An 18,436-nucleotide genomic window follows, 5' to 3' on the forward strand; every position below is an offset into this window, starting at 1 on the left:
AATAATTAGTAAGCTCATGATGTCCTAAGCATAGCAAAGAAAGATGATCATCCTGCTCTTTAATTACCCACAAAAAAAAAGAGCTTACATTAGAGTCAGAAAGAGAGAGCAAGAAAACAAACTGAGCTTCCTGATATGCATATCAACCAAATTAACATCTTTAAAGTAGTGTTTTATCATGGCAAGTTTATAATATTATTAACCTAAGGTCTACTAGAACTTACAAAAAGATTTTAGTTTGCTTTTCTCTTATAGTGTGCTTCTTATAAAATTATTTTTTATTCACAATTATCTGCAAAAAATCTAAAAGACAACCTATGATAGAAGTATAAAAAAACATTTATTTACAAGTGACGGACTTCTAAAGTCACAAACTTTACAAATGCCCACACAGAATTGTAAAGATATTAAAATTAAGTTGGAAAGAGAAAACATCCTCCACCTTTAACATCAGCATTTTATGTTTGTTCTGCAATTCCATTACCCAAACCCAACAATATACAAAGCTTTAACCAATTTGTAATGCCAAGTAATTCAAATAGTCATTACAATAACTACCTTTCCATTTCTAGTCATCAAGCCTTTTAGATAATTAACTAATTCAATAAATTTAATATTTTTATAGCAATAAACTAAGATAAATGCTTTATTTATATTACCCTTTACTGAACTATGTAAAAATAAATTAATTACAATCATTAATTGTAATTATATTATCTTGGAGAAACATTTTTCACTGATCACAAAGTCATTATTTGAATAGCAGAATTATATTTATATATACCAAAAATAAAGAAAACAGTATTATTTTCAATGTGATAAAATTTTATTCCTTGTTTAGTAAAATCAGACTGAAAACAAGCTTTAATAAATGAAAGAATATATGAGAAGAAATATCCTACGTAAAAGCAAGATTTATGACTTAGAAGACCATAATAATCTACATCTGGAAAACAGCGTTTTGATATAATTCTAGATTTGTAAAGTGTGTATGCATATACTGCATTGATTACTTTAAAGTTTTATTCAAAAATTATCTGGATCAGCAGTTCCCAATGTTTTATCCACTAAAAGTGGTACATAATAATATAAAATACATATTTTACAGTACTGTAATTAGACGATCACAGTGACTTATAAACATTAATATAGGGAGAGAAGAGATTAAGAATTTTTTTTTTTTTTTGTTTGTAAACCATCAATTCAGAAACACAGCTCTGGCAATCACAATGACTTATGTATATGTATTTGATGTGGTGTAATCCATTAACAAAATATTTTAAAAAAGATATACTGTATTTCAATTAAAAAAGTTATACTGTATTTTCAATAAGATGATATATATACTATATATCATCTCTTATTGAAATACTATTTTTGGTTATCCACATAAATATTAATTTATGTAATATCTTAATAAGAGAAAACCTTATGTAGATAACTCAAAATAGTATTTAATAAGATTAGTTCATGTTAGAGAAGCCTAAAAAAACAACAAAGATATACATGATTTCAGTGTAATTCTATTACCACCATCCAAATCCAGTAACATGGAAAACTGAACATGTATAGTTTTTAAAGAGGAATTTTAAATTAGGTAAACTTTCTTCTTGACTACTTCACTGTCATCCAGTGTATGATGTTAATTCTGCATTTGCAATGAGTCACATACTGCTCTTTTGTTCTTTCTTTCTTTGATCAGTTTTTAGTATGTAATACAAAAATGCTGTAATCATTTTATACGTAACACAATCACTTAAAATAATTTGTCAGCTGAATTTAGAAGCAATTATTTGATGGTCTTGTTTTCCCGTTCTTTTATTTTCTTTGTCATATTTTCTACGCTGATGTTCTGCTAGTCTTTTCTGTCTTTCAGCATACCTTTTGTCTTTAATAGCACTTTCTGTATCCCACACATCATCTAAGGCAGCAGCATCTTCCCAACTTGGAACAGTTTCATCAAGAACTCCTAATTCACTCTAAATGGGAAAAGTAACAAACTGCATGTTATTGCTAAACACTGCCTCATTATAAGTTTTATACAAAAAAATAATAATAAATAAATAAAAGTAAAATATATATTTAAAAAAAAAAGTTTCAGAAGCATCTTTGTTTCCAGAAGATAAATGTTTTGGTTTCTGGCTACATTTTAGTTGTCCTAAAAAAACAGACTAGATAGAAAAATAATTTTGCATAAAAATTTTTAAATAATAAAGAGACTAAAAAAAACTATTTTTTTAAACCAATAAATGTAAAGACAGGCTTAGGTGTTGTTGATTATTCATAATAGCATTTCATAGTATAAAACAACACGAAGAGAGAAAAAAAAAATTAATTAATGTACTGGACTTACTAATATTTTGCTAGTTTTCTATCAAGCATCTTTACAGCACAAATTATAATTGTGACACAAAACATAAATAGACATGATTTAAACTGTAACTGAAACAGAACTAATGTCTTAATATGGTACCCTCTATGGGCCAGATAATCATAAAGTTAATTTGGAGAAGTCAAATTCTCTAGTCTCAGAATGACTATCTTCTAGATCTTTGGCAAATTAATGCAACCATACTTGTTGAGGTTGGATGAGTGCTTCATAACATGCTGATTCTAAAATAGTCTTTTGGATCTATAGTAGCTTCTATGTAATACTGATGTCTTTTTCCTTTTAATCCTATGTGAAGGGATATCCAGAGCATGGGCTGCTAGTCCTGACTTGCCATACATGTGATCACGGCTGTAATTTTTATTTGCATTCTTACTGGTCTCCCACAAAGCAGGCCACTCACTCTCACTCTCTCACACACACACACACACACAACACCGATGTGCTTTAGGCTCTTATATCTCTCAGATGTGGGATATATAAAAACAAGGAACTTCATACACTCCAGGATGTATAAGAGAACGAAGTTGATCTTTAGGAGAACAGATGAAGGTAGCTAGCTGAATAAGTGGTTTGAAAGTGGCATGGAGATCATATTTGCAGAGAACTTTAGCTATCTTTTCTGATATACCCTTAATATATGGGATGGGAATAGTTTTGCTGTGTATTGGTTGCAAGAGGGATTGAGGGCATATGCAGTAGTTTATCTATTTTATACAGGTTGTAGCCAGCTTCAAGGGCTGTATCATTTGAACAAATAGTCCTGGCTTGGTGATTAAGCTTTTGAGGTTGCCATACTGGGGATGTATGGCAGCATGATTGCTTATGTAAATATCCTCCAGGAAGTGGGGGGGGCGGGGGGCAGTAAATGGAAAAGGATAATAAGCCATTAGAAAATCATGTCATTAGTGTATCTACAAAGGGGAGAAGACTGTTACTTTATTTTCTATTGTGAAGTTTATTTTAAGATGCTGGCTGTTGAGATGCACTAAAAATGTATCCAGTGTGTCTGGGACCATGAAGCCAAATAGCAAAAATGTTATCAACATAGTGCAAACCAGACCGCTGTGCTAAAACAGGGAAGCAAAACGGCAGTTAAACATTGTCTGGAGAGGAAAATGCCTCGAACACTGCAGCAACCCCAAACATCTTGGAGTTAAGCTGGATCGTACCTTGTCATATAAGATACATTGCCAGGAACTAAAAGGAAAAATCTATACAAGAACATCATAAGAAAAATGACTGGCATGACGTGGGGAGCTCAACCAGAGGTACTTCACTCGACGGCTTTGGCATTGTGTTTTGCTGCAGGGGAGTATGCTGCCCCAGTGGATGCCTAAGACCAATCCCAGTCAACAAGCTGTATCCCTTAGCAGGCATAGTGCCACCAGGCATAAGACATCAAGAGGCCAGTGAGATGGAGAAAAAAAAGCAGATGACAGATGAAAGACATCCAATGAAAGGCCATATTATCACGACTTCTCGACTCAAATCGAGGCATAGTTTTATGCAAAGAACTAAACCATTGATCCACAGACCTGAGGAGCGATGCCTTGTTCTATGGAGGGAATCGGTTCAACTTCAAGAAGCCCCCATAATTAAGGAAGAGTTAACCAAGGGATATCACCTACCCTATAGCACCTGGAGGACTTTGAACCGTCTTAGAGTGGGAGTGTCCAGATGCAGAAGTAACCTGATGAAATGGAGTTATGCAGATGATGACAGCTGTGACTGCGGAGACATCCAAACCGATGAACATCTTTTATGTTGCCCAGATCTAATCGATGTGTGCTCCACGGATGACATTCTGACAGTCAATGACAAGGCGATACAAGTCGCTGTTTTTTGGATGGAGAGGATATGATTGGTGTTCCGGACTCAGAAAGTAAAGTAAGTAAGTGCTTGGTTTTCAAAATGCTGTATGTCAAAATTGGCTATTTGGGGGAGAGAAGGGAACCCATAGCAGTCCCATCCAGCTGTTTATATATTTTTTCTTGTTTATATAAGAAGTGACCAGAATAAATGATGAATTTGAATAATTCAATTATATCAGAGGGGGGAAATGTGGCTTAATGAGGTCAAGGGCCTCTGTCAAAGGTAGATTAGTGAACAGTGATACAAAATCAAGGCTAACCATGATGCCAATTTTAAAGTGCAAAGAATTTTTAATAAAAGGGGGATAAATGTATGACCCAGTTTGTAAGATGGGGCTGACTATGCTGTCAATTACTGGACAAAGGATGTGGGGGGGGGGGGGTGTTAGGTTTGTGAATTCTGGGGATCCTCATATATCCTGAGTGGTTTGACATAAGGTTTTAGCTTTTATTAATCTTTTTAGGCCAAGATTTAACTTTTTAAAATAATTTATATCCTTTTTTCTTTTGAGATTGGATAGGATCCCAATCTATAATCTGTTATAATCCATTTGTTCCATAAACAGTTGCAAATACTTTATCAGCTTTGGTTATAATAATTTTTTGTAGAACTTTTTAAGTGCTGATATGTCTAGGGAAATAAAACAATGTGAGAATTACAGAAGTATTTCCCTACTGAATGTTCCTGGTAAGATTTATGCAAATATACTTGAGAGATAAGAAAAATTGTGGAAGGGAAGCATAGTGAAGAACAATCTAGATTCAGACCTATAGAGAGGTTATCAGTATCAGATTTTCACTTTAAGACAAATAGTTGAAAAATCTTGGGAATATAACAAGGATCTGTATTTAAGTTTTGTTGATCTGGAAAAGGCATATGGCAAGGTGCCAAGAGAAAAGCTATTCAAAACACTACAGTTATATGGGGCATTATATCAGGCAATACTTAATCTTTATTTGAGTTGTAAGTCAGCAGTTAGAATTGAAGGAAGTACAGAAAGATGGTTTAATATTAAATTTGATGTCAGACAAGGATGTACATTATCCCCTTTATGGGAGGTGACCATTATCCCCTTTATGGGAAGTGACTGACCACTTGTATATTTTCATATACAAGTAGTCAAAAGGACCCATAATGCATAGCATTATACAAGTCTGCAAGGATATGTGCTTTGCTTTATGGGATACTAAGGCTAGTGATGTGAAGTCATTAGCTTCTATATACGAGTTGTCCCAGTCCTGAAAATACTTCAGGCACAAACTTTGTATGCTTACACTTGGATAAAGGATTAAACCAAGTATATAATTTCTTGGTTTAGTTTATAGTATAACCAAGTGGAAAAACCTTCCAATTACCTGACTAAATTGAATAACTGTTGTAATAAATTTGGTATAAAAATCAGCATTAAAATGACAAAGAATGCAGGCAAAAACATTGAAAAAATCAACTGCATCCTGAGTGGTATAAATTGATATGGAATAAGAGAGAGATTAGTCAAACCACTAAACTAGCTGTACACAAGACAGTGTTCAAATCGATTTTAACTTATGGATCTGAGAGCTGGGTTAGAAATAAAACACTTGATCAAAGACTAGAGACCACAGATATGAGAGCTCTGAGAAAGATTAGGGTGTGGACAGATGGCATCAATGGCAATATCATATTCAAATAGAGGATATTAGGAAAGAACCTGCGATTGTTAGCATTCAGGAATGTGTAAGTAGAGCTAATCTCAGGTAGTATGGTCATTTAAATAGAATGGGAGAGGAAAGGATTCAAGTGTTCTTTGGCAGGAGAAAGACCTAGATGTAGATGGATCGATAGAGTAAAAAGTGCCTTAAAAGACAGAAATATAATATCTGATAATATTGTAGTCTTGACAGATAACAGATTAATTTGAAAGAAAATTATTGATTGGAAGTTAGTAACGGTGTAACTTTTTCATGTGGTACTATCATAATTATCATATACACCCCATGAGGGTACATATTAGGAATATGATGAAGAAGAAGCTTTTACTGAACATATAAATTTCAAAAAAAATTTATCATATAACAGAACTAAAATCCTATTTATGAAATTTATAGTCGGTGCATATAATACTGTAAAAAACAAACATCAAGTAAATAATGATTATGCTGGATTTTTACTAATCCTTGCAGAAGCATATACTACAACTTGTAATCTAGCTCTGAGCAGGCAAGTGCGCTTTATATACAAAGAAGAGAGTATTGATCTGTACCCATGTAGTAAAAAAATAGGGTATTGAGGGGGAAGGGGGTTGGACGCTTAGTTCTCACTTTCTCATATTTGTCTCTTAATTGATGACTAACATATACAAAGAATGTTAGTTTCTTGTCAGAGGAGTCCCAGGAATTGAGTCTCTGTTGATAGCCTATTAATTTTCACCAGCCTCCTGACTTGAATTCTGATCATGGTAAAGATTTTTTTTGTTTGTTGTTTGTTTTGTTTTTGAAGCAGGGGAGTGAAAACAAACCTATTAGTCAGTGCACATGAAATGAGTTGATGAACAGATTGTTGCAGTTATTTTTCAATGATACTCATTCGACAAGTATGATAGAAAATGGTAAGGTTATCACCAAAAAAGACACTTCTTTTAGTTGCAAGAAGTTGTTTGGTTAAGAAGTTAAATTTGTCAACAAAAATTATTACACTTAAGACTTCTTAGTCTTTCTTAGGGAAGACATCCTCTTCTTGGCAGCAGGACCAAGAAAGTATGATTTCGAGTCACATTTCAAAAGTTGGAGAAATAAAAATTTTATACAGAAAAGAAAAAAGTTTTAATAAAACTAGAACAATAATTTATTTGTTCTCATTGTGAGTTATTATTATTTTATTACTTGACACCTCCAGGGAGTCCAAAGACTCATCGAGGGAAGGCACCTACTCTACAGCTCTGTATCCACCGCCCACAACAAACCACAGCTACATCAACACCATCTACCACCCACCACCACCATTACTAGTATTTTCACAGACGATCACAAACATCCATGCCTGGCGGGATTCAAACCCGCAGCCTTTTCGCTGGAGAGCAGATACACTAACCACTTGGCCAACCAGGCTGGAGTTGTCATTAGTTCAACTGGAATTCAAAGTTAAATACAGCATAAAAAATGGTTTAATGAAGAATGTGAATTGGCAGTAAAGAAAAAGATAAAAGATGGAAGCATTTAGCTTAATTGCCCAACTTATATGCATGCTGCTCAGAGATACAAAGAGTGCTCTCTTTGCAAGGAAGCCAATAAAATAATAAGAGAAAAGAAAAATTTTATGTGAAAAGATTGAAGAAATCCAAAAATACTTTACAATAAATAACACTAGAAAACTTTTCTATGAAAATAAATACCAAAACAACCAGGCCCACACATGAAAACAACAATAATCAACAATAGCAACAGACAAGCACTAGCCACTAGAGATGACATAGCAAACAGGCAGAGAGAGGACTTTAACAAACTCCTAAATTATGATGAATGTGCTAAGTCTTTTAAGTCTTATCCTACTTGCCACCCAGAAATAGTTAAACCTTCACTAGCTAAAGTAGAGGAAGGTATAAAGCATCTCAAAGACAGCAAAGCACCAGGTACTGATGAAATATGCCAAACTATTAAATATGGAGGAAAATGAATTAACTACTCACATACAGTACATAAGCTAGTAATTTTAATATGAGAAAAAAAAAGAGATACCTGAATGGCTAATCATTCCAATATATAAAAAAAAGGGAAACAAAAATGAATGTCAAAATTACAGAGGGATATTGTTGCTGTCAGCAGGCTACAAAATCTTATCTAATATTATACTAAAAAGAATCTTACCTTACAGGTGAATATCAAGCAGGATTCCAAAGAAATAAATCAACAGTTGACCAAATTTTTACACTTAGATGATATACTGGGGGGTAAAAAATAGGAATATAATCTGCAGGTCCATATTTTATTTATAGACTTTAGAAAAGCATATGATAACATTTATAGAGAGGACCTTTGGAAGAGTATTAGATGAAGTAGGAATACTTCATAAGATAATATGTTTAATCAAAATTTGACCACTGACAGCTGAAGCATGGAGCTAATGAAATTAGATCGGAACCTTTTGATATTAAGACAGGACTGAAGCAAGGAGATGACCTTTTGCTCATCCTTTTTTAATTTGGCATTAGAAATATATATTTGAGAAATTGTCAAAGATAACACAAAAAAAACAGTAATATCAGTATATGCAGATGATACATGCCTGGTTGGAGAAAATGCCAAAAACATTAGAACAATATTTAGAAAACTCAAAATTGCTGCTGAAAAAACTAGGATTACAAATAAACCAGGATAAAACTGAATAGGTATGCAGAAATCATAATCCAGCAGAAAATGGCCAGTTTATCATTGATAACCTGAAATTTAAAAGTGCCACATCCTTCAAATATCTTGGAATGCTGATTACTCAAGATAATAAAATTAGTATAGAGATAAAAGATAGAATACATGCTGCCAATAGATCTCATCATTCACTATCTTCCAAAATTCTATCAAGCAGAGTTAAAACAGAAATATACATGACAATTATTAGACTTATTGTTCTATATGGAGCAGAAACCTAGAGCATAATAGACCAAAAGCAGGTGTTGCAGATCTTTGAAAATAAAATCCTCAGAAAAGTCTATGGACCTGTAAGAGATAACACAACAGATTAATGGAGGATAAGACACAATCAAGAACTATATGAACTCTATAGATTCCCACTTCTAGCTGATGAAATTAAAGCATGCAGATTAAGATGGCTTGGACATGTGGAAAGAATGAGTGAGGAGAGAATAGCTAAACAAGCATGCAAGATGAAGCCTGGTGGAAAGTGGCCTAGAGTTAGTCGTGGATGCATTGGGAGGATGAAATCCATGACTTAGCTGAGATGGGAATTCAGAACTGGAATGACAAAGCTCAAGACAAAAAGGAATGAAAGAAGTTCATACATGCAGCAAAGAACCTTAGAGGTTCAGCAAGCTAAAGAAAAGAAGAAGAACCAACTTAGAACAGTACAGCACATAACAGAATATTAATTATGTAAAGTAATTAAGAACATGCCTCTTTATAAAAGAGCACGTGCTTGAAAGCATGAAAAAGATGGCAAACTGTCCTTAGAGGAATGCATGAAGGTTAAAATTTTATATTTTCTAACTAATATCAGGGTCGTTTGTATAATGTATTTTCTGGTTAGCTGATGTTGAGAATAGTGATTCTAATGTCTTGCTAAAAGAGTCAGAGTAGTGATCTACTGAAAATATTTTATTTTAAATTAGACATCAATCTATATACAAATTCAAAACAACTGAAGCTACATTCAACTCTCACTATAGCAAACACCATTACAGAACTCACTCACTATAACAAACTACCCAGTCCCAATCAAAACCACATAGCATTTAAAACATTTTTATAATAGTATATGCATGAATGTAAAAATGAAAGGTAATAAATGCATAACATGACTGTTAATTCAACTTAGGCCGCAAATTTTAAACATTACCTGTATAATAGGAGTATTAGGATCCAAAGTTAGACGACTAGAATGGTCCTGTGCATTATATCTTGCTTCTTCAGTATGCTGAATCTTATACTGAAAAAAAATAAATAAAAATGTTATTATTATTACGTGACACCTCCAGGGGAGTCCAAAGACTCATCGAGGGAGGGCACCTACTCCACAACTCTCTGTCTCCACCACTCAATCCACCAACTACAATGAACCGCAACTACCATCATCATCATCATCTACCGACCACCACCCAGTATTTCCACAGACAACCATAAACATCCATGCCCACGGCGGGATTTGAACCCCGCAGCCTTTTGGCTGGAGAGCGGATATGCCAACCAGGCTGGCCGAGTGGTAAGCATATCACTCTCATCACCAGAGGGAAGATAAGATACTCTACTTCTGATGATACACCAGATCTAAGACTCTTAACATGTGCCCTCTGTCACATACTTCCTAAGATTGTTGCCCCTTAAGAATTTGTGAAATTCATTCTCCTTATTTCATGCTATCTCTTCATTCCAATCAATTCTGCCATAAATGAATCACCTATAATGATCACTTTTCACTTGCTCACTAAGTCAAGTTGCCTATACATTTCTTTGTCTCCACCATCCACATTCCCTGGCCTGTAGCAACACCTCTACCAAATACCTCATTGTATCAACCTCCACTTCACACCATACTGTTTCAAAACCACTGCCACTTTTTCTCCTTATATTTCAACCTCTTGTGCGACATAATTCCCCTGCTATCATCAGCAGCAACAGCATTCCCCCTCCCTTCTTGTCTTTCCTATCTTCAAGAAAAACATCATAGCCTCCATTTTTGTTCCTGTCAAGATGTCATCCTCATTCAACCATATTTCACTTATTCCAACTATTTTCAAGCACATAAACTCAATCAATACAACGATTTCATCTCCCTTATTTCTAACACTCCTGGCATTCGTAAATGAACATAACAATTCATTTCTTGGCCTATAACCAATCCTAATCATGCTGTTCCCAGTCTGTGACTTCTTGTCACCTGCTCTCTTTTGCCCCACATAGCCTCCCAGATTCAACACCCATGCATTACTCTCCATTCCATTTCTATGCTGACTATCCACATACATGCATTCATCACCACTTTCAGAATCCACTTTCCTTACACCATATTCCCATGGCCCATCCTATTTTCCTGTCCAACTTGCATTCCTGTTCTCACATTCTCTTCTCCATTCACAACTACATCAGTCTCACCTAGTCCATTCTCCTGCTCGTTCACACCATCTTTGACTTTTATTAAATGATGCTTTTTTATACATTGAAACCTTTGGAGTATCCATAACTATAGAATAATACTTATGCCACACTAAATAAGTTTTTCATTATGTAAATATTTCCACATGTAAACATATCACATAAGAAATGCCATAAATAAACATAACAATTCATTTCTTGGCCTATAACCAATTCTAATCATGCTGTTCCCAGTCTGTGACTTCTTGTCACCTGCTCTCTTCTGCCTCACATAGCCTCCCAGATTCAACACCCATGCATTACTCTCCATTGCATTTCTAATGCTGACTATCCACATACATGCATTCATCATCACTTTCAGAATCCACTTTCCTTACACCATATTCCCGTGGCCCATCCTATTTTCCTGTCCTCACATTCTCTTCTCCATTCACAACTACATCAGTCTCACCTAGTAGTTCTTAAGGAAATGGGTGACTGAGGAAATATGACCTTATAACCAGTTACAGACTACATAAGAAATTGGCATCTCTTATCTCCTCCACCAAAGACCAGTCACATCCTCTAGACCTACCAGGTCCCTTGCATTTGTAAACTGTCCTATTATGGCCAAACAAGCAGGACAGCCAATACCAGGATATCCAAACACAAGGACTACATCAAGTTACACCAATACAGCCACTCAGGATTTGCTGACCATGCTTTGGACATCCACCATAGGATATGCTGGAGAATGGCCACTATATTACACCACAGCAAATACAAGCATGAAAGCCTATTCATTGAATCTGCCTCAACATTGAAAAATTTTCCAAACCTCAACAAATCTGGGTGCATGAGACTGCCTCAAATTTAGGAAGCATTCATTTTCAGAATGTCAGCCCAATGACCAAGACAACCCAATTTAGCCCATTAGGGGCAGGTACACTGTTTAGGAACTCTAGGCCCAACTTCTGTTGCCTTTATTCAGCCTCATTTGCTCAGTGTTGGTCTAAGTGCACATATCATTGTTTTTTTTGTGATCTCTGATGATGGCAATGTAATATTGCCAAAATATAGGAAAGTATTAATTAAAGATTTTTTATAATTAATATTCTAGTATACATTGCCTTTTCCTGGAAAATTAAAAGCTATGCAAATGAAGAAATTAGAAAAGAATATGACATTATCATTCAAGAAAGTGTGAGTAGAACTACTCTAAGGAAGAAGTCACAAACAGAATTGGAGAGAAGAGGTTGATAAACAGTGTGATGCCAGATAGACTAGGAAAAAAAAGGCTTAGAGGAAAACCAATATCATATCTAAATGGAGTGATTCTGCAAAGTGCTTCAGAAGACTAAAATATCACTTTCAGCATCAAACTCTGGCCATGTATCCTCTAGGGATGTGCAAGATAGTGTGCAATATAGTATTACATGATTAACTTATGTTAATAGTAATTTCTATCAATAACTTTCCTCCAAATTAAAAATATATTGAATGTGTTGCAGTTGCTGGGAAAAACATCATGAGGAAAGCTGAGGACAGATGTGCATGGAACAAATGAGGATGAGAAGAAGCAGATACGCTGTGTTTGTAGTTGAACGAGAAGAGATGCTGGCAGCAGCTGCTGCTCATATTGAGTTTTTTAAGGGTTTTAATTCACAACACAAGACAATAATCAAAATAATAATACCTTTATATACTTAGTTGATGATATGATCTAAAGCAGGGTTTCCAACCCTATGCCCGCGGGCACCATGGTGCCCATCAACCAATTTGTGTGTGCCCGCCGCTGTTCAACCGTGTGCCATATAGTTTGAAATAATCACACAACAATTCATGGCATGCTATATGACGCATGCGTTAATGACACATGACGAGTATTAAATGCATACAATGTAAAGTAGACGTGCATTCGAAATTGTTCATTCCAGTTTAAAAACTGGAATATCATCATATTCTCCTAATTATGAAGCGCTGGCCAATGAAATGCAATGCCAAAGATCACACTAACTTACATATATATATTTAAATTTTTATATAATGTAAACTTTGGATGTATTCATTTAACAAATGAATTCAAAAAATGTGCTTGAAAAAATAGATGGTGCCCGTCGCCCTATCGGTATTTTAGAATGTGCTCTAAGAAACAAAAAGGTTGGGAACCCTGATCTAAAGAATCAAAACTGATTTAAAGAGTTTTAAGCAGAGAAGTCACGAGAATATAACATGGATCTCCACTTAAGTTTTGTAGATTTAGAAAAGACATATGACAAAGCCAAGAGAAAACCTGTTCAGAATGTACTACAGTCATATGGTGTAAATGGGACATTATATCAAGCAATTCTTAGTATACACTGAGTTAGCTTTGCATTAGGAACACCACCCCTGATTTACATATTCGGCACAATAAAGTACCACGTGATATCAACATCAGGTGTGGCTACTATAAATGGCACACTTACCCCCGTACATAATCAATAAATGTTTGCCAGTAATTGGGAAACGTGGCGGCATAAGCTAGTTTGACAGATAGTTGGAGTCTGGAGGGCAGGTGTTAGTATTCTGGAAACAGCTGCACTTGTTGGATGCTCCTGTACTACTGTATCAAGGGTGTACCAAGATTGGATTAACCATGAACAGACATCCAGCAGAAGGGCTCACACTGGTCAGCTACATGTGGTTAATCCTAGAGGGTATCACGACTTTTATCTCAGCAACAACATGCAATAGTCACATAGCTCACCAACCAGTACAACAGCAGGGACGTATGACCCATTTCAATATTCACCATATGATACCTTGTTGCATATGATACTGAAGATACCTTGCTTCCCCTGGGGTTCTACAGTTGGAGTCCAAAAAAAAAAAAAAAAAAGAAATTCATGATGACAGCCAGGCATCGCAAACAAATGTTGCCAATGGAATCCTCAACAGATGGAAGAAGGTTATCTGAAGTGATGAGTCCTGCTTCCTGCTACACCATGCTAATGTCTGGGTTCACATTTGGCACAAACGGAATGAAGCCCTATCCCCTGATTGCACAATTAGGGTTCAATAGGTCAGTGGAAGTGGTGTTATGGCCTGGGGAGCTTTTTCCTGGTACACCCTAGGTCCGTTGATTATCATCCCACAAACACTAAATGGCGAAAGCTACAGGGACCTGTTAACCAACCATCTGCAGGAGATCTACCCTGACCACAGCGTCATCTTTCAACAGGAAAATGCACCTTGTCACTAGACTCATTCTACTACTGAGTGTTGGAGGAGCACAATAACAAATTTGCCACATTGCCTTGGCCCCCAAACTCTCCTGACTAATTGAACATGTGGGATATGCTAGAATGGGGTGTGAGAACTGCTGATGCTCCTCCATGAAATGAGTGTGAACTGACAGAGTTGCTGCAGTGAATATGGGTCAAGTTACGCATGGAGGAAGTCTGACACCTTGTGGAATCTGTTCCTAGGTGTCTGCTAGCAGTGATTGCACAGAGTGATGAACCAACACATTATTAAGTGGGTGTTCCTAATGCAAAGCTAACTCAGCGTATATTTGAGCTATAAGTTAATAGTTAGATCTAAAGGAGGTTCAGGAAGATGGTTTGATGTTGAATCAGGTGAGACAAGGATGTACATTATTTCCACAATGTAATGAATATAGATGATGAATAACAGTTGAGACTATGTGCCTAATATCAAAATTGGAATGTTTAGTAAGGATGCACCAAATATATTTGGTTTTGCTTTGGTATTCAGTCACTTGACTGAATACCAAATTGCATGTTTTTCAGATATCTGGCTTCAACTGAAGCTGGCCAAATACCAATAGACTCGGTATTTGACCAACCAAAGCAGAAAAATTCCTGTTAATGTGTCATAACAAATGCAACTAATCAGGAAAAGCCTCTCTTTATCTTGTACGACCATTCAAAAACATAATGAATCCTGAAAATGCTTATTCTTATCTTGTGCAACTGCATAACCAAAGCTCATACTGTTTGCTATAGGTGTTTATTTTAGTGTTCTCTGTGTCAATTAAGTTTATATTATGAAGCCTTAAAATGCTAAAAATGAGTATAGGTTTGTGCCACAAATAACAAAACAAGCAATATTTGGAACTTTTATGATTCATGTGAAGATTAAAAATTTGCAAAATGTAAAATATGCAAACAGCAAATATTTTGGGGTGGTAGAGGAAAAAATATAAGTACAACTTCTATGATTAATAATGTTCAATGGAAGTATAGTAAATGCATTTGTAAAACAAAATAGTAAAAACTGAAACATCAAGCTAGAATGCAAAAACAAGTAAGTAGTCAGAATTGAAAATAAATTCACTAAAACAACAAAAATTATTTGACGTTATAGAAAAATTTAAAAACAGATGTGCAGACAACAAATGCACAAAAACATTGCTTTATTCCATAGCTGAAATGATTGCTTTAGATAACATCATATGCAATTGTTCAAAACGAAGGGGTTACTAGGCTGATGAGCAAACTTGCTCTACAGAAAATATTTTACAGAAAAAGTAATTCCAGATATTTATGCCCAATTAGTTGTAGCAGCATACAAACACAGCATACGAGCTAATGAAACTTTCTATCGTAAGTTTCATTAGCTTCACAGGTTACTTGATACATTTTCAATATAATCATATTCGGTAGTTTTGAACTCCAACATTTTCCTGAAAGTCATACAGGTGATATGATTATAGAAAAGTTTTCTGCTATGTTATAAATGCGGGATATACATATTTCATGGATTTATGTAATGGTTCGAGACAATGGTGCTAATATTGTTAAGAGATGCAATGATACTGAAATTGCAAGTGTTTCATGTTTTATTCACACACTGCAATTAACAATAATCGACTCTATTAATGCACAGATGCCGATTTATAATTTAATTTCAGCGTGTAGGAAAATGGTGTGGTGGACATTTTAACCATTCATCAACATAAAATTAGTTCTTGACGTACCTACTTGATGGAACTACTTTTTTATATGCTACAACAAATAGAAGAACAGAAAAGAGACATTAAATATCTATGCAATCGATAATGATTTAAATACATTAAGCTCAAATCATTGGTCTTTAATGGAACCATTGCTAATTTTATTGGAGCCTTTCGAGGAAATTACTAAAACAATGAGTTCAAAATTTTGCTGTAATTTCAGAAGTGCTCGCAATTTTGTGACTCTGCAAACGTATTTATCTAATACTTTCTTCGAAATGGGAACAATGAAAAAAACTTCTCTGAAGAAATTAGCAGATTTGATACTTTATTTGAAAATAAATATTATATAATTTCAACAATATTAGATCCAAGATTTCGGCAAGCATTTTTCAAGTCAGTCAACAGTGATTAGGTTAAAAGCATTCTAATTACTGTATTTTTCGGACCATAAGAAAAATTAATGTAGAAAAATTGACTTAGAATTGGGATGCATCTTATGCTCCAAAGGTAAGTGATACCGAGTAAGTCTTGGATTCCCACATTTTCGATGCAAGTCAAACATGTCTTACTGCATATGTCGGAATCCCCGATTTACATACGAAAACTTTACTGGCATCAATACTAGTTAGTGGGCAAGTGTATGCGGTTTTGAACAGACAAGACGATAATTAAGTTTTTTAAAAAATGTGGCATAAGTAACGTGACGGATGGAGGGGTACAAGTTATGGTAATAACAAATGAAATATAAGGTTTATGAATATTTTTATATAATAATATATTTTATCTAAAAATTGTCTTATAAATATGGGGTGCATTTTATCATCTGAAAAATGTGGTAATTGAGAAATCTGATTCAGACATATCAAGTGATGAAGTTGATAGCATTCCTTTATCAAAAAAAAAAGGTGAGCTTATCAGAAATTCATAGTGAAAAGAAAAATTGTAGTAAATTATGGAAGTTTTGACGATATTACTTCTGCAGTTATATCGCCATTATGTCAAAAGCAGAATCATCTGCAGAAAAATATTAGTGATGAGATGATTACATATTTTAACCCCTTAACGCACTCAACCGACTTAACTCGAGTCCGAAAAACTGAATTTTTTCTGCGTACCCGAGTTAATACGTGTGACCATGAATTTTGGTTTCACATATAAATACAACCGAATATACACGCTAAACAATTTTGTGCCTATTTCCTTTCAGCCGAGAAAAGTTGCCAACGGCATGTATCAGCTATTTCGTTTGCTTTTGCACATTTTTTGTCCACTATTGCCTGCTGAAATGATGAATTTGATCCAGCAAATCACCCTCGCCCAAAAAATTGGCAGAAAAACAACCACTTTCTGGTTTTTAATTGGTGCATTAAGAAGTTAATAAACCACTGTTAAAAAGAACTGATGGCAAGAATGGAAAAATCGTGTTATCCATTTTGAATGTAATAGCAAGAAAATTTCTTTCAGCACCAGTTTACAAGTGTATACGGCAAAAGAATCTTTTCAGAAGTTGGAAATATTTATGAAGAAACCAGAAGTAGACTTCTTTCGAAAAATGCCAAAAATCTACTTTTCTTGCATCACAATTTATAGCAACTTCATTTTGATTATTAAATCCATAATTATCCTGTATTTAACAATTTAAAATCAGTTCCATTAATATTTTTATTTTATTACTGTTAATTAAGGAAATAAGAGCAAAGTTTTTCTCACTTTTCTGCTGTATTCTTCCTTTTAATAAATGTTCCTTGAAATAAAATGACTGTTTTATTTAATTTAGCATCATCATCATAATCATCATCATCAAATTCCAGACATGTACCCTCGAGGGATGTACAGGATATGATAGTACTACATGAAAAATTTACATCATTACTAACTTCCTATCTACAATTTTCCTCCAAATCAGTCTGTTACTTGTCAAGATGCCAACATTATCAGATCTTATATTTCTAAGGCACTTTGTACCGTATCAATCCACCTATATCTTGGTCTTCCTCTGGGTCATTTTTCCTGTCAACCTGGCAGAGAACATTTCTTTTGCTAATCTTTCCTTGCCCATTCTGTTTAAGTGACCATACCACCTGAGATTACTGGATGATGACAATGTCAAGGTCTTTCCTAATATCCTCGTTTTTAATATGATATTGCCACTGATGCCATCTGTTCACACCTCTAATCTTTCTCAGCACTCTCATATCTGCGGTCTCTAGTGTTTGGTCAAGTGTTTTACTTCTGACCCAGCTCTCAGATCCATAAGTTAAAACTGGTTTGAACACTGCCTTGTATACAGCTAACTTAGTGTTCCGACTAATTTCTCTCTTATTCCATATGAATTTATTCAATTGACTTCCTACCATACCAGCTTTGTTGATTACTTTACCATCTTCATTAAAAATCGTGCCTAAGTAGCTGAAAAGTTTTACTTGTTCCACA

The 18,436-nt window shown here is 34.8% G+C and overlaps 1 protein-coding gene across 1 annotated transcript in view; it reads right to left on the reverse strand.

The window, feature by feature from the left end:
* Positions 1–321: 321 nt before the first annotated feature.
* LOC150106879 (receptor-binding cancer antigen expressed on SiSo cells-like) overlaps positions 322–18,436 on the reverse strand; it is a 76,621-nt gene continuing 58,506 nt past the window's right edge. Inside the window, exons 4-5 of the mRNA XM_090392788.1 lie at positions 9,809–9,898; positions 322–1,979 (exon numbers count right to left, since the gene is read on the reverse strand). Of these exons, the coding sequence (XP_090248914.1) occupies positions 1,770–1,979; positions 9,809–9,898 (300 nt within the window). The 3' untranslated portion in view covers positions 322–1,769. The remainder of the gene's footprint in view (positions 1,980–9,808; positions 9,899–18,436) is intronic.

This window comes from Typopeltis vanoorti, chromosome 5 (assembly GCF_054136105.1).
Source record: "Typopeltis vanoorti isolate ZY-2024b chromosome 5, IOZ_Tvanoo_1.0, whole genome shotgun sequence".
Lineage (NCBI taxonomy): Eukaryota > Metazoa > Arthropoda > Arachnida > Uropygi > Thelyphonidae > Typopeltis > Typopeltis vanoorti.